The following is a 24,561-nucleotide window of genomic DNA, read 5'->3' as shown; positions in this document are numbered from 1 at the left end:
AACTTTCTCTAAGTTATAGCTCAATCCAACTAACATTTATTTTTTTCATTTATTAATTATAAATTACTCTACTTCTAGAACTCTATAATTCAATAAAACTGGCCACCTCTCTTCCTCCAAATATGGCACTCCATCTCCTGTTTTCAATTTTTGCACTGACCAATTCTTCTGCTTACAACGCACATCCTTCTCACAAAGTTCCTCTGTCTCCTATAAGATGTAGCTCAAGCAATACCTTCCAACTGAAGCCTTTCCTGATTCCTACACCTGCTAGTGCCTTCCACAATTACCTAGTATTTCAGCATTTTGTTTGTATCTATATTTGAGTTCTCCAAAGGACAGTAGTTCATATGGAACCTGAGTTTAGGAGAGAAGTTGAAGTTGCATCTATAAATCTGAGAAATGTCTGCATAGAAATGATCATTAAACTTATGTGAACTGATAAGATCACCAAGCCAAAATAGTACAGAGGGAGGAATGAAGAAGGCTCAGGAGAGAGCTTTGGGGATCACCCACAATTAGTGTCCATGCCCTAGATGGACATTCTTTCAAAGGAGACTGAGAAGGAATGGTCAGACAGGTAAGAGGAAAACTAGGAAGGAGCAGTGTCACAGAAACCTAGAAAGGAGGAAGCATCCAGGGGAGGATGATAAACTGTTAAATTCTAAGGATGAGAATTGAGGAAAGGCAATTAAGAGTTTACTGATAATTTTAAGGAAGAATGGTTGAATCTTAAGATCAAAAGGTAGGATGCAGAGGGTTAAGAAGTAAATATTGAAGTATAAAATGCTTTGACCTCTTCAAATGAAAATCTATTACTGTTTTTTGTTTTTCATTCTAAAAGAAGACCATGGCATCAGGGAGGTGATGCCATGACATACATACATGCATACATGCATACATTTATTTATTTATGTATGTATGTTAAAGATTTTATTTATTTTGACTTTTACAATTTTTCCCCAATCTTATTTCCCTCTCCCCCCACAGAAGGCAATTTGGATGACATATATTTAAATAGGATTTGGGGGTGCTCCTCCAGAGTCATCTAGGTTCAGTGGCCAGATATGAGATGGAGAGGGCCCTGGATGAGAGGCAATCAGGGTTGTGACTTGCCCAAGGTCACATAGCTAGTAAGAGGCTGAGGCTGCATTTGAACTTAGATCCTCCTGACTCCAGGCCTGGTGCTCTACCCACCATACCAAAATTTGAAAATGAAGATACAAATTATTTGCTCCAGAAATCCACTATCTTAGATTTCAGAATCCTAAGAAAACATTGATCATTTCTATTAGCATAAGATACTGTCCTGACTAAGTAAGTAACTAAACTGCTCACTAGTTTGAAGGCAGGGATGCTCTATAACTATTGCTATTAGGAACTCCAGGTGATGAATTAAATAACATTGCCATATGTTGATAATGATTATTAAATAATGAAATATTTTATTTTTGAAGAGCAGCAATCAGACTTGATAAACATTTTTCCTAATGAGAAATTTAACAGGAATATAGCAGAAGTTATTGCTGAGAGTCCAAAGACCTGCCCCTTTACCTTAAAAAGACCAGAATACTAGAAGTATAATGCTTAATTTAATACTTGGAAAAATAGTTACATCATTCCATAATAGGTATAATAGGTAGATAATTAATGATGATAATGATGATGAAAGCTAATAGTTCTACCATTAATGAACTCTATGACCTTAGGCAGGGCACTACACAATGAACTACTTGGTCAGCTTTAAGGTCCCTTCCAGCTTTAGCAATGGCAATTCTTTTATTTTCTGAGTTTCTTTTCCTAAATTTTTGAAATCTCCTCCTTTGTTCAACTAGGCCTTATCTTTTAGAAGTGCCATAGGATTACAGATTTAAAGCTAGAAGGGACCATAAAGGTCATCTAGACCACCCCCCATCCTTTTACAGATGAGGAAACCAGGGAAGGCCCCAAGAAATAGAGTGAGTTACCAAAGTCACATAAGAACCTAGTGACAGAAATAGAACTTAGATCCTCTGACTGAATCCATTGCTCTTCCCATCACACCACTACTTCTATTGTACCTAGATTTTCATTCATTCATGATTTAAGGACTTTTTTAAAGATAGGAAAAGAATTTATAATTTCAAAGTTGGGAGGGAACCACAGAGTTCATTAATTTCTAGTAAAACCCTTACCTGATATTTGAATGAACTCTACAAGAATCCTAAAAGAATTTGGTCATCAATTCATATTTGGGGGTGAATCCAATGATTCAGAAACTTTTTCTTACATTGAGTTGGAATTTATTTACTATGATTTCCACTGGTCCTTACCTCTGACCTTGGGGGCCAACAACAGTAATAAGCTAAACCTGTTTTTCATTGGTATTGGAAACTCTCATGTGCGGGAAACTCCATCTCACAATGAAGGTCAGTATCTTTTCTATTTCTAATACCCAGGATTACATTGCCACTATTTGTCAGAGGCAAGATTTGAAGCTAAATCTTACAGGCTTTAAGGATAGTTCTCTATCCACTATGCCACAAAGCCTCACTCTAACAGAAAGTCTTATATTTAATGAATATAAAAATCATACTTCTAGGAAATAACTAGCATAACAAATGACTGGTACATCATCATTCAAACAAATCTCTGATAGATTTTTGCCACTGACTTGTTTTGTTCCTATTGTATGATACCAAAGGTAGAATTTACAATGTATATGCTAGGATTCTAAATCTAGAAAGGACCTTAGAAGCCATGGAGTCAAATTTTCACTATACCATGAAGAAACTGAGGCCCATGAAGTTGTGACTTGCCCAAGGCCACCCACATATAAGCCTGTGATCTTTCCTTTGCCCAGGCTGCTTGACAAGAGTAAGTCAGAGGTGAAGTGTTCTGGGAAGTTTGACTCTTCTCTTCTCAAGTGCCTTCAAGAATATGCTGAAGTCATTAACTGTGCTAACAAGATTCCAGTACTACACACTCTGATCTACTGCATTGTATTTTTCCAGTCAGAATGCTATTTATTTCAGGTGCGGGAGACGAAACAATCTGAGCATTATAGGGGCATGAATGAAAGCCTGTCACTCTCTCCTCTACAATCAGACACACTACCATATTGTTGCCATATGCTGCTACCAATGGACATCTGCTCACATATGCTCCCAACAATAAGGAACCATATTGTTTATTTTTAAATCCTTTTTGCAATGGCTTACAGAGGGAAAAAAAAAAACCTCAAATAACCAGTTAGCAAAGACAGGAAGCTACACTGATATAAACTGTTTGCTCCTCACCAGATTAACAAGTCAAACAAAGTTTTCTCACTACTATCTGACCTTTGAATGAGAGATGCTGAAAATTGTTCCTCTTAAATACAAACCTTAAACAGAATAACCAATGAGAAAGAAACAGACAGCGGGACTCTAGTTTAGTTAATACTCCTTTCCCCCAATTCTGGTATTAGGCATTTCTTGGGGGATTTAACTCCTTTCCCTGGGAAACAGCACCTTCTTCAGGCCAGTATCTACTGTGTTACTAAACAGAGACAAATCTCTTTTAATTAGCTGAACTCAGAATTTATCCAAAGCCACCAAATGTGCATGAGATTCATGGGTAGGATAACCACCAACAAGGTTAATAGTCAAGAATGTAAATTTAGTTTACTTTAATAGGTGAAAAGAATCTGGAAGAAGCTCCATTAGATACATCTACAGGCTGCTCAAAAAACTTGATTCATCTACCTTCCTTTTTCAGACAACTGATCTGAGCAAATTGAACTAATGCAATTCACTGAATCAGATTTCGATTGTAAATGGACCTCAGAGGTTTTTCAGTTCAAGTATTCATTTTACAGATGAGGAAACTGAGGTGCAGAAGTTAATTGATTTGTCCACTATCAACTAGATAATAAACTTGTGCAGGTAGGTTTTGTAAAGAAATCCAACCCAATACTCCTGCTGCATTTAACTTTAAAGTATTCTGGCTACTGGAAATAATTCAAGTTCTATTCACTGTTGATCTGGGCTGGGCTGGGCTCAGACCAATCCTATAGTTTCCTTTCAATATTGGATCAAAATAAGACCCTTGTATGTCATTCAAAAGTTAACAAAAAAGAAATTTAGTTAACTATCACAAGATGTTCAACAGGGATAGGCATGGAGGAAATTTCAAACTGATTCAGCTGAGTGAAAGTCTCTTGTCTGAGTTACCAGTCATGATCACTGCATATACCTTGAGCTTCTTTTAGTTGCTTTGTGATCAGGGGACCAGGAAGAAACATCTGAGCCTTTATTACCCTGAGTCAATCTGGTCTAAGGAAAGGTCTTGATACCTTTTAAGGAATAACTAGTCCAGGACAAGATGTTCTCTCGGAGTTCTTCTTCAGGGGCAACCTATTTCTTCTATTTTACAGCATTTATTTTTGAATGTTTTGTGATGGTTGTTCTTTTACATTGTTGTAATTACTGGATATATTGCTTTCCTGGCTCTGATTACTTCAGAATGCATCTGTTCATGCAAGTTATTTCAGGCTTCTCTGTACTCATCATGGTAATCATTTCTTATAGCATGTAATACAGACAGTTCATACTTTATATAAATTTGCTTTGTGCAAATTCATTTTAAAAATAAAGAATCCTGAAAGAAATCTGCATTCTAAAAAAACCCACACACATGCTTTACTGTACTATGTTTTCTGTCTCTCTCTCTCTCTCTCTCTCTCTCTCTCTCTCTCTCGTTGCACATGCCCCTTGACTCTCAGTCTTCTTCTCCCTCCAAAGCAGAAGAACAGATGGTGGAGAGATTATGACCCATGGATTCCACTTGAAAGAGGACACCTTTGTCCCACTCTACCTACCTTGAGGGTCCACCCCTGCCTATTCCCTATCAACTGCTGTCTGTCTGACAACTTACACCACCCCTCCCCCCCAGCTCAACTCACCACCCCATACTCTTGGTTCTGGTCAGACCCCAGTGTAACTGGTCCTGCTCCACATGTTCTTCTGCCTATTCTTACTTCTCTATCCTGACCCCGCCCCCCTCCATCAGGGTGGGATCTATTTCCTTCTTCAGCTCATTTTATAGATGAGGAAAGTGAGGCAAACAGGATTAAGTGACTTGCCCAGGGTTATACAACTAGTAAGTGTCTGAGGCCAGATTTGAATTCAGGTCTTCCTGATTCCATGCTTCCATGTTTAGTGCTGTAACCATTGTATTACCTAATTGCTCCAGTAAAAGCTTACAGATCCAATATCAAGGACTTAATAAATGCTTGTTGATTCATTGATCAAGTGAGCAAGTGAGTGATCTGATATATATGCTGGGACCAAAAAAATTATCAATCCTATACCCTATTCACAAAGTTCCTATCTTTTTTCCAATTATTATTCATTAACTTGATGAAGATATTCTCTTACAATAGGTTCCTCCTTAAATATACTCCCAAGAGTTAGCATCATTCTTCTTGTTCTTTTGAAGGAAGGAGACATACCCAAGTTCTGAAAGTGAATTTGTGTCAAGGCTGAGCTTAATCAATACACTTAGTAACTTCAAGTTTAATTCTAGGCTGATAAAAATCTATATGACTAAGCTAAGAAAACCTGTCAATGTGATAAAAGGTGCCTGGCCCAAAAAAGGGGGCCCAGATCCAGAACAGAACATTCAGAGATTCAAATCCTAAGTTTTAGGCTTAAGCATAGAGACAAAAAAAAAAAAGGCAACTGTCTTAGATCCTGAAAAAAAAGTATGCATGTATGTATGTATGTGTATATACATATATATATACATGTGTATGTATATTGGGGTGGGGCAAGGCAAGGAAAATATATAGTTGTACATTATTTTTGAGGGTATTCACATATACACACATACATGCACATTTTTATTATTTCCAATTATTCTTTCTGTTTCTGACAACTTATCCTTACTTTTTTTCCTGAAAGTCAACATGAGAGGAGGGTTTTGAGGACTAGAACTTCTGTTCCTTTTCTCCCCTCCCCTCCTCTTGTACCTCAAGTGATTTGCCAGTTCCTTCATCCATCCTCTGCAAGAAAACTACCTCAAACTGTAAGTATTACATCTCCATCTGATCTACAAACAGAATAAATTATCAGTCTTTTAGAGACCCAATTCAAATATCTACTTAATTACAGATGATAAACAAACAGCAAAAGAACAAAGAGAAAATAAAATCTCAACAGTATTTTTCTTGCCTGAGAATTTAAAGCAGGGTTGGGAGATGAAACCAATGGAAAAAAGGGAGATAAAGACACAAGCCAAAAAAATAGGAGAATAAACAATCGTATAAGTAGGAAAAGCCAAGATGGAAAAAATGACAGATTTACTGCTACATTTGGTGTAAAGAGAACAATCACTGATAGACAGACCTTACCCAAGAAGCATTGAAATTACAATTACTGAAGTGAATCCAAACTTAACAATTAATGGATCTTTCCCAGAACATTTCAATTTATGCTCCAGCAACAAGAGATGGTTTAATGCTGCTCTTCAGTGTATTTATTTTATTTTATTTTATTAATACACAACAGCATGAGATCTCTTTCAGAAAGACTCCCTTCTTCATTTTTTGCAAAGATGATGCACTTTTGGTCATTTGACAGAGTCCTTTTTTCCAAGCCAAAGTTTGCATTCCCTATCACAAGATTAAGTAACAAATAGGAATTCTTACAACAGCCTGAAGTTATGAATGAATAGTTATTTGTGAACCAGCTTGTCAAGACAGATGGAGTATTTGTCAGAGTAGTGTGGGTTAGATGTGGAGAAAAGAGCCAGGCAAACAGAGCCAAGGTCTAAATCACAACAATTGCCTTCTTTTTTTTGTTTGTTTGTTTGTTTTCAAGAAACCAAAATGATGCTAAATTTAAAAAATAAATAAAACTAGTCATTATTTTTATACATCTTGCTGAATGTTTTTCTTTTACTCTGAGAAAAAACAGTATCTTTTCCTCAGGCATAAAACATCTGAATCTGCTTCAAATTTATTTTTAAAAAAACAGGCAAATCGAAAGAACTGAAAAAAACAGTGACAAGTCCTCATTGTGAACATGGACATAAGCACATCTGCATTTGAGGGTTAGTATATGTTTTCAAACTGGTTTCAGATGGTTGGAGCTTCTCAAAATCCAACAATCATTTCCCCTCTTTGCCTTGATATCCATAATTCTTTCTGTTTGAAAGGAAATTCAGTCTACCCATTTCTGTTTTTGTTAACACACGATTTAATCAAGTATCAAAGGTGAGTAGACAGACTACTTCTAGCAAGTATTTTTTACACACACCAAGCTTTCCTAGTATAGGGAAAGGAAGAGTTACAGATATGTAATCTATGCATTACTTTACTCTTATGCCTACCCAAAGGCAGGAGATAGAGATTCACTTTGACTGTACTCCTTTTGGAGGAATTATTATTTTTTTTTTGCAAGGCAATGGGGTTAAGTGACTTGCCCAATGTCACACAGCTAGTGTCTGGGGGGGAATTTGAACTCAGGTCTTCCTGATCCAGGTTCAGTGCTCTATCCAGTATGCCACTTTTTGGAGGAATTATTAGAGCACATGGACAAGAGTCACACAAGATAAAAGATTAAAGATGGATTTCCATTTTCACCAAATGTATTTCATACTGTATTCACATTATTAAGATCCTGGGTCAGGGAAGCTAGGTGGGGCAGTGGATAGAGTACTGGCCCTGGAGTCAAGAGGGCCTGAGTTCAAATCCATTCTCAGACACATAATAAATTACCTAGCTATGTGACCTTGGGCAAGTTGCATAACCCCACTGCCTTTCCAAAAAAAAAAAAGACCAGGAAGGAAAAAAAAAGATTCTGGGGGCATTGAAGTATAAAAGAATGTTTTCCTTACTACTAACAAATACTTCACACCTACCTATCCCACTGCAGGGAAACATCTTTAGAGGCAATGAAGGGGTTTCAAAAAATTGTAATAGACCAATTAAGATCTGAACTAATACAGGAATGACTTCAACTTCTCTTCTGGGATGACATCACCTCCTTTATGATATGCCAGCTGTATGACCAAGCACAAGTCACTTAACTACATCTCAGTTTCAATTTTCCCTATAATGTGGGTATAAAATTACCTGAAGTATTTATCTTGCAGAATTATTAAAGAGACTTAAATAAACTCATGTATATGCAATAACAGCTTCATTTGATTACAACTGTAAAATATTTTGCAAATCTTGAAGTACCATGTGACCCTAAATTTTAATAAACTTAATCTTTCTCAATGATCTTCCTGAATTGACCTTCTTTTGTATTTTCCCTTTCTTTCTTACTTCATTTCTTCTTCCAATATATTTTCCCCTCTTCATCACCAACTTCCAGCGTAGATTGTGATGTAGTTTTGGTAGCTACCAGTTGCTTTTGGAAGTGACCATGGTGTCCCTCTGAGGAGGAACTGCTTAAGTTTTTTTGTCTTTCTATATGCAAGAAAGAACACCATGAAGAAAATAAAAAACTCCCAATAAATGCATACTGACTAATTGATGGTAGACTTCTAAACTGCCATATTCATATCACTTCAAGTTTCTTAATTGTGGATCTGTCAGGATTTGGAATTATTGGGTGTGGGGAGGTAGGAGAAGGGGAGGGAAGGTTTGGTCAAAGTGATAGATAATGTTTATTTGGTGTACAAGGTTTACTCCTTGCTTTTATCCCAAGGCTCAAGGCATTGAGAGGTTTGGGCAATAGGTCAAAACCTTGGGGTTACAATGCCTGGAATATTATTTCTATTTCCTGACACATAAAAATCAAAGCAAAGGATAGGTTTTATGGCTTGCATTTAAAGGTGTGCATATTAATATGAATTTAAATTCATTTTGATGTGAAATTTTGCAAAGCTTCTGGAGATAACTGGGGACATACCAGCATGTCACATAGCCAAGTCTGCTCTAGGGCAGTAAGTTACCACATGCTCCAAAGAGTTGGCTACGCCTCAACTTTAGATGCTACTGTTGCCAGATTACTAGATTTTTACATTCCATCTACTAGTTTTCTCAAATAGGTGTTAAGGCTCCCTGAGGGTAGACAAGAATGGAGCCTTCTCTTTTGTTGGGAATTCCCACAGCATTCAGTATGCTCAGGCATAATAAATGCTAGTGGGTCAAATAAACCAAAGAGGAATCCAAGAAAGAAATTAAAGTCAAGGTAACCAGTTTTTCTCTGTCAGCAAAGGTGGGAAAATGATCAGAGGAAGAAATTTCCAGCTAAAGAATAAAATCAGGGATTTTGATGACCCATATCTTCCTTATCTCTGTATGGCAGGGGGTGAAAAAAAAAAGAGTTAATTGTACTTAATGAGGGGGTAAATGAGATAAGGGACAGACAGGCACAAGTTTCTTATTTCTATAGAATTTAAAGAATATTAATACAACTAGATATTTTTGAATTAATAGGCACTTAATTTTAATAACTTCTCCACTTTATTTAATTCCTTTGATCCATCCACTAACCAGAGCAGGGAGGAGGATTGACAAATTCCTCAATCTCCTAGGCTACATACTAAACCCTAGATCATGCATCTATCTAAGATTATTGGGAGACCTGGAATAAAAAAGACACTAATAACAAGGTGAGAGTACTCAGTTGGTCACATGGTCACTTGTTCTTGGAATTCTCCAAGTAACCCATCCCCTCCTTCCTTTGAGTTGAAAGGAAATTCTCACCAACATCACTGGCAGCAGGCCTATAGGTAGGACCAGATATGACCTTCCTGCCTCTTTCTGACTCCCTGAAATCCCATCCCCCTTTCTCCCTGCAAGTGTCAAAGGAATTCTTGACCAGGAAGTGTCTAACTAAACTAAGATTGAGTGTTCCCACTAAGCAAATGAGTTAGAAGGTCTGAATTGCAAACAGTATACCAATTGCTTCCAGCCTAATGTTAAAGAGTGTTCCAGGTCTGTGCACAGCATCCTCTGTATGTAAGCATGTGTTTATTTAATTTCTACACAAGAAGGTATTTCATAATAATAATCAGGGCAAATGTTACTGAGGAGCTGTGGAAAGGAGGTCAAGGGGGCTTTTCAGAAGAAACAGTCAGTCAGGTTAGTTCAGGAAGAAATCTGTTAATGCTGTAGTTTGATATGTACTTCTGGATATTTGAAGATTAAAAAAAGAAGCAAAAGACAGCTTATGGTTGCAGGAAGGATGAAAACTTACTCTAAACAAATGACTGAGGAAAACTTTTCAGTCTAAACAAACCTGTTGAAGCATCCCTGACATGTTATTAAATGAGAGACAGAGACAGAGAAAGAGAGACAAAGGCAGAGAGGCAAAAGAGAAAAGGAGATGGGGTGGAAGAAAAGAGAAACGAAAATATTTGGAGACCATATAATTTTGAGACTAAAAGTTACCTTTGTTTAAAAAAAAAGAAAAAATGCACTGCATATAATTTTAAAATGATAATGGGAACATTTGTTTATCTTTGCCAGGGCCTCCTTTTGTCAAGTTGTTAAGAGCCTTAACTCAAAGTCTGCAATGTGGAAAACAGCCCTGAGGAGGCCAGTGTAAATAGAACAAGCACATCTGGCAAATCCAAACCATCTCTCCTGGATCACACCAGTCCCTGAAACATTACATCAAGATAGTTGAAAAAGATGTTATTTAAAAGTTCACCTTCTGAAGGATTCTGGGTTGAAGAGGGAAGAGGAATCATATACATTTTTCTAATTATTACTGTCATACAGAGGCAGAAGGGAGCTTGGATAGTCAGAGCTGGCCTCAAAGACTGGGGGAACTGGGTTCAAGTCCTACTTCCTAACATGAAAGTAACAGTAGAACCCTAGCTAAGTGACCCAGTAGCTAAAGCACAGGTCTGGAGGTAGGAAGACTTGAATTCAAATTTGGCCTCAAGACAGTTACTAGCTGTGTGACTCTGGCCAAGTCATTCAACTTCCTTCCTACACAGTTCTTTATTTGGGCTGATAACAGCACCTATCTCCTGGGGCTGTTGTGGGGATCAAATGAAATAATAATTGTAAATAAATATTTTTGTGTATTTATTATTATTTATAAACTCAATATCCTAAGTAATTCTCTAAAGAACTATCAATTGCAAATCAATTGCTAATCGGCAGAGATGGAAGGAGTTGCTCTATATTAATGAAAACATAGAATCTTCAAGATGGAAGGATCTCAAAGGACTACAATATAGTCGAGCATCCCCATCTAATGTAGTTATTCCTGACAAATGGCCCTAGAACCTTTATTTAAACACTTCATCACTTCTTAGGTCAATTCATTCTCTTGGTGGAGAGCATGATTTCTTGGAAAGTTTTCCTTTATTCATAGCTTAGAATCTTTTCCCCAATTACTTCTATACCCTAGTCCTAATTTGGGGTTACAAAGGATAACTTTAATCTGTTTTCCCCATGCCAACCTTTTCATTATTTCAAGATAGATTGTGTCTTTCCCTAAAAATGATCATTCTACACCCAATCTTTCTGTGTCTCCTGGAACCCTGAAGATCTTTTTGAATTTGGCCTCTTTACTGTGCTTTCTCTAATCTACTATACTTTCAATCTCTAAATATATTCCTGGTTCTTAATCAATGAATGACCTGAGAGCCAAGGGCCCAAGTTAGGCAGACTCCAGGTCAGCCAACAACTGGATATGTGATCTTCTCCTTGGCACATCTCAATTTCCTCTAAGAAAATAGCCTGGCATGTGTGGGTATTTTTAACATGGAAAATAAAATAATCATAGCAAATATCTCCAGAGGAAGTGGGAAAAGAATAAGAGCCTGAGGTCAAATTCCACCTTTGTCACTAACAACTTAGGTGACTTTGGATAAATTACTTTATAGCTCTAGACCTCAAATTTTTTTTAATTTATAAAATGAGGAGATTGTACTAGATAACCTCTGAAGTCCTTACCAGATCTAAAAACCATAATCCTGGTTAGTCAAAACCTGAAAGTGCCATGCTATATTTGGACTGTAGGGGTCACTGTGGAGATATAAGTGCTTCTAGTCATGATCAAATCCCAGAAAGTAAATTGTATTTGTTCCCATGATAGAAGTCAGATTTCCTAGTAGTTCATATGATGACAGATTTAGATCCAGTTGGAACCTCAATGCTTATCTCATCCAACTCTCTCATTTTATAGATGAGGAAATTTAGGCCAAATGAGGTTAAGGGAGTAACCCAAAGGCAGGTAATAAGAAAACCAGCAGAATTGAAACCCAGTTCCTCAGAGTTCAAAGACCCTACTGTCAGTAGAAGAGGGTATCAAGCCGGCCAGCCTTACTACTGCCTCACTACAAAAAAATGTCTCATCTTAGTTTCAAAGTATTATGTTTATTTTAAGTATGCTTTTAATCTTTGGATCAAGGAGAGAGAGAGAGAGAGAGAGAGAAGAGGAGGAGAGGAAGAAATGGGAAGAAGAAGGAAGAGAGAAAGGGAGAAAGGGAAGAAATCCTGATCCAGAGTCAGTAGGGATCTAAACTAAAAGCATCACAAGTAGGCTGCACAGCAGTAACAATACAGAGTAATGATGCAATATAAGAAGGGGAGGAGAGAAGTTTTTGCCAATTGCATACCAGTAACTCAACTATTCTGAATTCCTGAAAAATCAACGCCTTGAAGATAAAGCCAAAAACACTTCTGTGTCCAGTCAGTAATGTTTTCTTTCATTGGGCAGTTGGCCAGTGAAGGGTCAATTTATATGTAGAGAGTAGTATTCATGAACAGAATGCTCAGATGCACTCCCTAAACCTACCACATTAATGACACTCACTCTACATTCCACAGTGTCACTGGGAAAGATTAGAGGCAGGGGAACTTCTAAGAGGAAATGTTTAAAATTCATACATAAACAATAACAAAGGAAATTTCATTGTGATTTTTCAGGCTTTATAGTTAAGTCTATCTAATTCAACATGATAGAATTAGCCAAATGATGACTGATTTTTCTTCAGTGGCTAGCTTGGCCATATTCACTCTTCATTTGTATGAACTGCTCATTTGCTGGGCAAGCAAAATTTAAGATACTTTCTCATTTTCCCTCCCAATACTGACTACTATAACATGGATGCTGACTGGGGCTCCTAAGAGATCACCAGTGAAACTATATGACTGAGAAAGGGCTTTGGTAAGTAAAGGTCACAAGGATTAAAACATGCTGTAGAAAAAGAATTCCCAAATTCCCACTTACCTAAGATGGCTTTCTCATCCTCCTTTTATTGAATTTCTAATATTTTTGTTCACAACTTAATTTTAAAAAGTAGCAAGGCTTAGTATGAAGAAGATAGCATGAGGAGTCAAAGGACCAGAATTATTAAGTCTGTTTCTTGTTTGCTGTGTGATTTGGGCAAGTGACAACTTCTCTGGTTCTCATTATTCATCTGTAAATTGGGGGATAAGCATACTTGCACAGTCTGCTTTACAGGATTGTTCAAAGAAGCAGATCAGAAATGCAGGTGAAAATGCTTGGAATAGTGCAAAGAAATATACATGTATAAGGTATTAATTATAATCACTACCAATAAAAGATTACTGGAGAAAGTCAGTAATCTGAAATGAATGTGGATGAAGAATTGTGCCATATCATACTATAATAAAGCAACATGAAAAATGAAGAGATTGTTACAATTAAAAGGCAAGAAAGAGGAAAGAAGAGGAAAGAAAAAAAGTTTTAGATCCTTTTGGTTTACCAAGTCCTTAAGGTTCTATTTTTATTGTTAGTAGTTTAAACACATCAAAAAGCCTATTGTATTTGGGGCAATTTTTCTGAGTCACTCAAGCCTTTTGCAATATCTTTTGAATAGATGAGCCTTGAATCTCAAAAGGATTGTCAAAAGGACCAGATGTCCCCTATTCCCTCTGTGCAAACTATGGGTAAACCTTAGCATAACTCTACTTTGAGCCTTAAACCAACAGCATGTGAAAAGATTAATATGAATAAATTTAAAACTAATCAGAGTCCTTCTTTAAATGTTGACACAGTATTATTTATATCCTATACATACCTTCTTGACTAAAATTCATCCCAGGAGATTGGCACCTGGCCAGTTCTATTCATATTTACTGTATTTATGTAGTACAGTTGGCCAAGGATAATATTTAAGACAAAATATGCCTTGGGGCATATACAATATCTCTTATATTTTTGCTTTTAAATCTCCACATTGCTAAAAATATTTAGTCTGAACTTTCTAAAATGTCCAACAAAGAGCTATCAGCAATCTGTAGAGATAAATAGCTGGCTAAGTATAATTAGAGCATATTTGTAATGCTTATGCCAAAGTCAATCACTGAACGTTAATAACTTTGTGGTTAAAAACAACCACCACCACCCAAACCGGTGATCTTTCTCATGCCTTCATCTCTACAGCTTTTGACCTTCAGCAAACTGACTGCAAGAAACGGCAGTCTCCTTCCCTACTACCTCTCTTTCCACTCCAGCACTCCTTTCAGAAATGAAAGAAATAAAAACTATGCAATAAAGTTCTAAATGGGGAAAGTTGGCGCTTTCAATTTACTTTTTTTTTTAAATATGGTGGGGTGATTTCTTCCTTTTTCTTTTTTCTTTCTTTTTTTTTTTTTGGAAGGCTTCATACAATCCAGCATAGTTAGAAAGTACTGGAAAATCAGTTAACCTACTTTGTATAAAAATCCCACAGTCTTTATTAACTAGTAGTATTCAGTCTGCTACTTATAGAGGACCTGCTTCTGAACTGCTGTGATGAATCGGGAATTCTCTGTAGCCTTCTATGTATCCGTCAGAAAACCTTGACATTGTCTTAGCTACTCCTTTCGGTCCCTAGTAGGCAGGCAGATGCCTGAGCTGAACCTCTATATCATTCCCTGGGCTCTTTCTAAAACCGGGGCATTCCTCCGGCCCTCTGGGAAACAGGGAACCGTTGTGGCCTGAAGCTTCTGGGTTCTCCTGGAGAGATCATTCCTCTCGGGTAACCCGGTGTCCTCAAAGCAGCTGCTTAGAGACGCGTCCCAGAGCCGAGATCAACCTTTTTTCGCATGTGTGGCTAACTGCCTAAAGGCCGACCTGCTCGGCCACCGGACCGGGTCCCCTGGGTCCCCCGAGGGCCGGGGACTGCTGCACGTGCGGGGGAGAAGGCAAGTGCGCGGAGCCCTGGCCCCGACTCCCCGCCGCCGCTGCGGCTCGCGGGGCCAGCGCCGTGCGCACAGCCCCTGCCTCAGCCCCGGGGGCAGTCAGGGTGGCGCTGTGGCTGGAGGGGACCATAATTACAATGATAAAGTGGCCCAGACCTGAGGGTGTCATTTCACACTAAAAGAGAGCGGTAGAAGAAAGGCTGCCGGATAGCTGGGGGTTCAGACACACACACACACACACACACACACACACACACACACACACACACACAGAGACACACACACATCCTGGCTGTCATTCTGGGACCATCACCTACAAGACGTGACAAGCCACAAAGCAGCGACTTGTTCAACTAAAAATAAATATATTTCAAAAATGCACCACCCTGCAATTAGAAACTCTTGGATAAAGTTACCAAGATGGCTGTATTATCTATTTGGGCAAGACACAGACTTTGCAGAAGCGGCCAACAAGTATATAGGGCACGGAAAGGGGAGGAGAGAGATGGGCGGCCAATGAAACGGGAAGGGACTGGGATTTGGAATACAGTCATGTTGGAGGACTTTCCTCCCCTCGCTCCTTCCTGGCATTTAACCCCCTCAGGTAGCGCCGGAGGCGTTTTTCAAGGAGCGCCCGGTCCGGTCCCTTCTTCTCTCCGCCCCCTCCCCCCCCCCCCGAACTTGACAATCAATCATTCCACTTCAGTCCCTACTGTATGCCAGATGGACTGGAGGCTCCGGCGAGCCAGCACAGTCCAGGAGCAGGGGAGGACTCTGCTACTCCCTCTCAGATTTAGGAATGCATCATCAAAACAACTGCCGAGAGCAAATGAAAGGGGAGTTAGCCCAGGCAACAGAGGTTGGAAAGAGGGGATTTGTCATAGAAAAAATAAAAGCCTATTAAGAAAAAATGGAAAGAGTTTTCTACTAAACCATTAAGAGGGCAATCATGACCCAATGAGCGGCAGTGGCAAGGGGAGGAGAGCTGCGTCTGCACTCTTCAGGGGGAGAGGCGACTTAAAAAACTCAAGCGCCCAAACACTTCCCATTTCTTTATGAATGAAAGTCCAGAAAGTGAAAAGGCAAGATTCTGGGTGGGGGTGGGGGAGGGTAAAGAAGGGGGAAGGTGCAATCATGTTGGGGGGGGGGGGTAAAAAGGATGCCTCGGGGACATTTTCAGATCTACGGTAGATATAATTTTAAAACACAGAAAGGAGGCAGATTCAGAAACGTGCCCTCAGATGGGCGGCTCTCCCCGGTTTTTTAAAGCATTTTAAGCATTTTTAAGCATTCCGCCCGGAGCGAGCCAAGCTGCCGGGCTTTCCGCCGTGGGCTGCGGCAGGGTGCCCCCCGGCCGGTGGCCCGCGGGCTGGGTTTGCAGGGAGGCAGCAGAGTGCGGCGTGGGGGGAGGCCGGGCACGGAGGGGCGCGGCGCCGGGGCGGGGGGCACTTACTTTCCGAGTAGTAGGGCATGTCGATCTTGTAGACCTCCTTGGCGTAGTACTCCTCGTCGCTGCGCTCCCGCTCGCACGCCGCCGCCCGCCGGTTGGCCTTCTCCTGGAGCAGGTCCCTGGTGCTGTTGTAGATGGAGATGACCTCGGGGGGCACCTCCTCGGGCTCGGGGAACTCCTCCGGGGGGCTGGTGAGCTTCAGCTTGCTGAGGATCTGGCCGCGGATGGCCTCGATCCTCTTGCGCATGAACTGGTCCATGTCGAGGGTGCTGCAGGTAGAGAGGCTCAGCGCCGCCGGGACCAGATCCAGGAGCAGGAGGGCGCTCAGCAGATAGCAGTGCATCTTCTTGGGAGGCGGCGGGGGGCGTCGGGGGGCCGGGGCGGGGGCTCGGGGGAGCCGAGACCCGGGGGGGCGGCCGGCCGTCTGGACACGGGACGCGCGTCCTGCGGGGGGCAGCCTGCAGCGGGCGCGGGCCGGGGCCGGGGCCGGGGCCGGGGCCGGGGTCGGGGCCGGGGCCGGGGCCGGGGCCGGGGCCGGGGGGCTGGCTTTTTTCTTGGCGGGGCGGGGGTACAGGGGGGGAAGGGGCGACCTCTCAGGCGGAAACCATGGAGCCGCGGGACGCGGGGTTCGGCGGGTCAGCGTCCGGGCAGCCCCGACTCCTGCGGCCGAGCGGGGCGAGGCCGGGGGGCGCCGGGCGGGATCCCGGAGGAGCGGGCCCGGGGCGGAGCGGGCGAGCTCCCTGCGAGAGGAGGCGCCGCGGCCGCAGGCGCACACGTGTGTGCGTGTGTGTGAGTGTGTGCGAGTGTGCCTGGGTGCGCGCGCCGGTGTGCCGGGGGAGAGCCCGGGGCGCCGGGGGGGAGGCGGCAGAGGCGGCGGCGCGCTTCGCTCGGGGCGCGGGGCGCCGGGGCACGCACCCCGGCCGCGCGCACCCGCCCCGCCCGGCCGCCGCCGCGTCCTCCCGCCGCTCCTCCGGCGGCCCGGCCCGCTCTGCTGCCCCGCCGGCCGCCCGCGCCGGAGGCGGCCCCGGAGCGCCGCCCGGCCGGACGCGCTGGCCCTAGGGGCGCGGACGCCCGCCTCCCGCCGCCTCCGGCTCGCTGGACCGGTCCTCCCGGGCTCCTCCGACAGCAGAGCCGCCGCCGCCCGCGCCGCTCTCCCTTCTGCTGCCCTTCTGCTCTCTTCCAGAGAGGATGCGAGACCGTTATTCTCTGCTCCCCATCTCCCTCCGCTCTGCCCGCCCGCCTGCCTGTCTCTGTCCCCCTCTCTCTGCTCCCTCAGCTCAGCTCAGCGCAGGGAGAAACTTTTGCCAGCAGATAACATCACGGTCCTGCGGGGAGGGGAGCTTTATAAGTTCTCCTCGCACCACGTGCTTGCCTCCAGCAGAGTGACGTGCTCGGGATCGCAGGCAGAAGTCCTCCCGTTTTGTTGTTTTTTTTCCTCCTTACCCCCGGCCAGGGAGCCTCTCCGAGGCGCTGATGGGGTGTGGGGTGGAAGGAGGCAGGGACTGTGGACGAGAAGAGCAGCCCTCACCCCAGGGATTAACCGCGCTGACTTTACAGAGCGGCTTCGGGCGGCTCTCCTGGAAGGTCAGGCTTGCAGTTACCCTGCACTGGGAAGAAGGGAAGCCGGGGTGCACAGTTTGTTCTCGGATTGGAGTCCTTCACTCGCATGGCAGATATGTTGCTATTTGTGTATAGGAATATAAACATAGACTTGCAAACAAATGCGTGTGCGTGTGCGTGTGCGTGTGCGTGTGTGTGTGTATAAAGATACTGTCTAGGCATATACAAAGAGGTGCCTTTCTCTTCACACTCTGGTCTATGTACGGTTAAAATCTCCCTCGCCTACCGACGGGGCTAAAGAAAAGATGATCTTCACCTATCCCAAATTCTAGATCCCATCTTAATCCAAAGGGATGGCCCTCATTCTGCTTAGTTGCCTCTTAATCTACTGTTTGGCTCACTCATCTGGCCAAAACGTTTGCCCTTCGTTTTGTTTTGGTCTGTTTTTTTTTTTTTTCTATGAGCATTCATCTGGTGACTCGAATTCTGATTGGGATATTTCCTACAATCTATTTTACACAGCTTTTTCATTTTCTGCCTCCTTTGGAGAAATGCCATGATAAAATTCTGCCAGTTAATCTTGCTCATTTTTTTTTCTTTTTTACTTCAGTTAGATAATTTAAGAGGTCATTCAGGTAAGGAAGAGCTCCAACAGTTGGGAAGGTTCATCTCTGATGTGAACAGAACTATCCATTCTTTGAAAAATAATGCTTTCTTTCCCTGCAACACTGAAGAACCACAAGGCACTATTCACAGCTTTTAGAATTCAAGTTCTAGATATGAATTGGGCCTGAAAGACATGTGACCAAAGTAGCCAGTAAGCTAAGGGAGATCCTGCCACCACCCTGTAACCAAAACAAAAAAATAACAGAGAGGAGACTAAGATTGGTAGGCAGTTCAAGAGAGGCAACCAAGAAACAATAATCCTTTCACTCTGTTGAGGTCATAAAGCATTAAAATATGAGTAGCTGCTTTGGGGAAAGGGGGATCCATTTTGGTACTGGCAATAATGCTGTGTGACCACACAATCAATCAATAAGCATGTATTAAATGTCTAATATGTGGACAGAGCATTGAAGCAGGGGTTAGGAAGACTTGGATTTGAATACTCCTCAGGCATTAACTGTATGACTCTAGGCAAGTCACTTAACCTCTCAGTCTGTTACTTCATTTGCCAAATGAAGAGGTAAATAGTCTCATCACACCTACTTTCGGTGGTAAGGATAGGGCTGATAGTCAAGACCTTCAGCAAAATGGGTGGGGGGTGCTATAATCTGGTTGCCATCCACTCCCTACTAGGAAGTCCAAAAACTAGAGAGGGGGGTGTACAGTGGAGAAGGAAGCATGGCAACCATCTTGGAGTCTTCCTATGCAGGAAGACTTCAGAACCTATGTTTAGATTCTCATCAACTGATTCAGAACTTCTGCTTGGGAGATCTCTCTCCTTTCTATTAAATCAATCTTTATTTCTCAGTTCTCTGTAGAAAAATGTATCAAAATTCAAGGCTCCAGGGCCACTCTGTCCTCCATAATTTTCATTGTTGTCTGGGACTGCAGATAACAGCCATAGGATACACTTGTGAAAACTTGCTCATTATTACCAATAGGGAGCCATCCACTAAAAAGATCCTCAATAGCCAGTAGTACCTTTCCCAGAACTGGTCACTCGATGAAATTAGATAAATTATAGGGATTGGGTACAATCTTGTTCATTTATTTCATGTGTTGAAAACAGTAACATTAAAAAAATAAATAAAATATTCTATCATCTAATTATTTTAGAAATCTTTATCCCATCTAATCTCAGCCCCTGAATCCCTTGACCATGATAGGCAACTTGTGTGCTGAATTACAGGCCTCCTTGCAATTTCACAGCTTGCTCTCTCTCCACCATGCCTTTCACTTCCAGTATCCTTCTGCCATGAAAAGATAAGTTACTGGATGGAAGGGGCTGTCTTGTTTGTTTGCATGTGTATCTTCAGTGCTTAGTACAGTATAGTATAGTATAGAACACATGTTCTATATATAACAACGGAACCTCCTCCCAACTTTGCTTGTGTGTACCCATGTAGAGAAGATCCCATAACCAAGGATGCATCTGTGTCCATGGAAGGAAAGAACTGGGAAATGCCCAGAATGGGATGCTAATTTACAATTAAAAATCCTGCAAAGCAGTTAAGATTTAAGTCTCTTGTAACCTAACTTGAAACTGAAAACTTTGTTTTTCCAGATCAGAATGCAGGAGGATGCAGCTGTTTCATTCACTAGCTTTTGCCTGCTTATTAAATGGTACCATTCACTTAGGTCTTCTGGAATTGCTACAACAGGCTAAACAAGTGTTTGATGTCAAAACATACTCAATGTTATCCTTCAGCATTAAACTTATTGATTAGGGAGGGAGAGGAGTTGGAGTGCATGGGCCCTTCTTCATGCTAACAAAAGAACAATTTCATTTGTAATCATTTTGAAAGGCTTCTGTGGATTTTAAAGGGAAGGAGAAAAATTAGTAAACTACTGAACTAAATTTTACTATAAATCCTGGCACCTGATAAATGCAAAGGAGTAGAGATAATCCTTTAATTTGAGAATATAATAATCAATAAACATTTATTAAGGCACTATGCTTCTTAAATTTTTGCTTACAGATTAGCCTGCTAATACTGGCTTTAACATTTTCGTAGCCATTTTTAAGTTAACAAAGCACTTTGCAATTATCTCATTTGATCCTATCTATTGCTTCAAGCTGCTTATTAGTTTCTTTATTAAAAAGCATTTGACAATCTACTATATGTTGTTCATATACTTGGGGAGGGTACTCTCAGAAAAGATAGTTGAAGATCAATTAAAATATCACTATACCATCTACTTCCTATGTACTGCTATCCATAAAAAACTTTTTAGCTTGTGGAATATAAAATTCCAAATGAAATGGTCTTTGAGTTTTTTTTCTTTGTATGTGTGTGTATCTATATATCTAACTATGTATACATGGGTCTACATGTATGAGTGGAAGCGCCCCCCCCATTTAAACTCACTAATTTTAGAGGGAGAAAAAAACAACCACACAAATGACATTCTTAGAAAAACGACATTCTGCTCATCTTTTAAAAACAAGGTTATGGTACACATATATAAAACTATTTCCTAAATCAACAAATACCACAGAATGTATTTCAGTTCCATATTGCAGCCAATTGAAGCATATTACATAGTAGAATCAAATCAACATGCATTTATTAAATATCTACTATGTAGGAATTCAAAGAAAGGCACATGGGTATTCATCTCAAGGACTTCCCAGTCTAACAGGGAGACATTGGAGTTAAATGAAAGATAGCAAGGAAAAAAGAATCAAAAGAAGATATAGGCTAGAGGAAAGGGTAGGCCAGGGGTACAGGGGTCAGCAGGGAAGAGTTGGTCTTTTTAAAATAGATTTCAACAGCGACATCTCAGGAGTACAATGATCAAAGACAATTCTAAAGGACTTGTGATAGAAAATACCATCAACATCAAAAGAAAGAACTATGGAGTCTGAATACAAACCAAAGCATACCATTTTCACTTTTTAAAATTTGTTTTGTTTTATGATTTCCTCCCCTCATCATTTTTTCCTCTTTTTCCTTTCTTTCTGATTCTTCTTTCATTACATGAATAATATGGAAATATGTTTAACATAGTTATATATGTGCAACCTGTACCAGATGACATGCTGTCAAGAGAAGGGAGGAGGGAAGGGAGATTTTGAGAAAAATATGAAACTCAAAATCTTACCAAAAAAGACAAATGTTGAAAACTATCTTTGTATGTAGAAAATAAATAAATTTATTTAAAAAAATAAGTTTAAATTTTTTACAAGGAGATAAACTGTACCTTGCTATTTAGAGGGCTCATGAGTGAGCAAGTTACTGCTACTCTTTAAAATTGTTAGCTTATTAATAACTCTTCAGAGGTCTTAAAAAGTGCTCTATTTCTAGAAAGGTTCATGGTGAATGGAATGGTCATAACAGGGTCACAAAGGGGAAATCTTTACAGTCCACAGAACACTCTCCCACTGAGAGTCAAGTCTGGCCTAGGGGCCAGTTCTCCACTCTTGGTCTACTAGTAAATTAGGTGAAGTGCAAAAAACAAAACCTGTAGCAAAGTATTTGGCACCGACACAAAAGTGTAATAAATAACTGATTATGACAAGAGTCAACTTTTTGTCTTAAGGTGTTTAGTAGTCCACTGTGGTCACATCCTCAACTACCCCATCTCCCTCTCCTTAACTTCTGTCTGGGATTTGGTTGCTGGGAAAAGGAACAAGACTAAAAAAGACCAGGGCCTTCATTGAAGAGAAGTTAAAAAAAAAAGAAAGAAAAATGCAAGATAAGATAAAATGAATGGAGGCAAATAATGCAGGGACCAGCAAATCAGATATTTTCACAATTAATGCAAGTATGACTTTTGGAGTGTGTAAACCCTTAGATTGGTTAAACTTTTTTTTATTGGAGATAATATATTCCATTGACACAGCTGACATTTCATATATAGAGATTACATAATTTTATATCTGGGTTTTTTTGCTGCCTAACAATTAGATTAAAAAAACAAATTGGAAATATTGATTCTCAAAATAAAAGCTCAGAGTAATCTTTGCATAAAAGAGAAAACTTAACAGAACCACTCTAATATTGACGATTCAGTATTTGGAAGATAGTGTCAGATCCCCCAAAGAGCACAGGAGCCCTCAAGTTAGAAGGAAAGAAAGAAAGAAGTTAGTGATTGGAATCCTGCTAAACATAAGTTTGGCGATTTACAACTAAATGGAATGAAGGGATAGCTTAGTCCTGGCTCCATCATTTTACACAAGGCAACCAAAGCCCAGAAAAGTTCAAAGTGACCTGCTTCAGTTCCAAGTCAAGATTTGAACCCAGATTTTTTGGCTATCAATCATCTGCCCAGAGTTGGTACTCCCACACTATTCATGACTCTACTTCACCAGTTTCCAGGTCCTGACTCATCAAAGTATTTATCAGCAATGGATATACTCCAGGTTTGCTATTAGGAGATAAAAGCTTCCACTCTCTGCCTCAAGCTTAAACTCCAAAGTGCTTCCATTGGATTCTCAACTTGTGTTAATATTGATTGCTGTTTTCTTCTCCCTGCTCTGTCTCATTAATCTAAACTGTTATAGATAATATACTAGAATATTGTTTCCATATTAGGGGAAATGTATTGTCAAGAATTTTACTGAATAATTTCTAGTTTTTCTCAAATTCCTTTTCTAGCTTTATTCAATTTAAAGTATGTGGTTATTGGGACTTTTTTTTAACATCTTCTGAATATAGTTTCTCTTTTATATTCTCACAATAAAATTAAACAATCTTAATTGTGGATTATATTTTGATCCTAAAGTATTTTATATTTCATTTATAGTTTCTATATACTTTCTCATCAAAATGTAAGCTGCTTGAGGGCAGAGCTGGGTTGTTATTTTTGTTCTTGATTATCTCCAGTCTAGTATATAATAGGTACTAAATATTTGGTGAATTGAAATAAAAAATCATTTATAAACATAATAGTGCAAAAAAGTCAAATTTCTATTAATTTTACTTTTTTAAAAACATGTTTACTATGTGTATTTTTTGAAGTATTTAAAATCTTGTTGCTAGGGGTTCTAAATTTGCCATTGATTGGAAAGGATCAGTACTTATGATTTTTCCCTTCTGCATTATCTCAGGACATGGTATATAGAAAAATTTCATGATGAACTTTTGCTTGGGGGTAAAAGATTCGTTTTCCAATTACTTTTTTGGGTTTTTTTTGGTAGGAAATGGGTGAAATTACTTGCCCAAGGTCACATAGTTGATACATATCAAGTGTCTGAGGCTGCATTTGAACTCAGACCCTCTGACTCCAGGGCCAGTGCCCTAACCACTGTGCTACCTAGCTGCCCCTAATAAAGTTCAAATAATCTTGCTCTGTCATAGATACCTCCTAGCTATCTCAAGGTAGATGGTAAAAACTTAAAAGTATTGTGAAAACTCAGATTGAGAGTAATATGATGGTAATTCCTCTCCCTTCTCCTCCAACTCTGTGTGCTGAAAATACTCCAATAATTACCATGACTTTACTTTTAGATTTTTTTCTCTTGTTCTATTTAGAATGAATATCAATCTGGATCAACACAAAGGCCCAAAAGATCTCTAAACAAAACTCTTGATATTCATGAGTACAAATCTCTTGTAGAAGGTCGAGGTGGGTGAAGCCAGTGAGGCTTCTCAAGAGCTTGCAAAGTGGGAACAGAAAGTGGGAGAGAGGGGCTGACAGCAGTCTTGTACCACAGAGGGTGAGATCCCTCTTCTTGCTGACTCTTCTATTCCCATTTTGGTAAATTCATTGTAAATTTTAGAAAAACGAGCAACAGATTAAGATTCTGAAGAGTAAAATCAGTCTTCCCCCTTCTCATTTTAGTGCCGGT

At 40.5% G+C, this 24,561-nt stretch overlaps 1 protein-coding gene across 1 annotated transcript in view; it reads right to left on the bottom strand.

The window, feature by feature from the left end:
- Nucleotides 1–16,908, bottom strand: part of LOC141513148 (transforming growth factor beta-2 proprotein) — an 89,743-nt gene extending 72,835 nt beyond the window's left edge. The window contains exon 1 of the mRNA XM_074222688.1: nucleotides 16,545–16,908. Coding sequence (XP_074078789.1) covers nucleotides 16,545–16,884 — 340 coding nt within the window. The 5' untranslated portion in view covers nucleotides 16,885–16,908. The remainder of the gene's footprint in view (nucleotides 1–16,544) is intronic.
- Nucleotides 16,909–24,561: the final 7,653 nt, after the last annotated feature.

This window comes from Macrotis lagotis, chromosome 2, assembly GCF_037893015.1.
Source record: "Macrotis lagotis isolate mMagLag1 chromosome 2, bilby.v1.9.chrom.fasta, whole genome shotgun sequence".
Lineage (NCBI taxonomy): Eukaryota > Metazoa > Chordata > Mammalia > Peramelemorphia > Peramelidae > Macrotis > Macrotis lagotis.
This window is presented reverse-complemented; position numbering and strand designations above follow the sequence as displayed.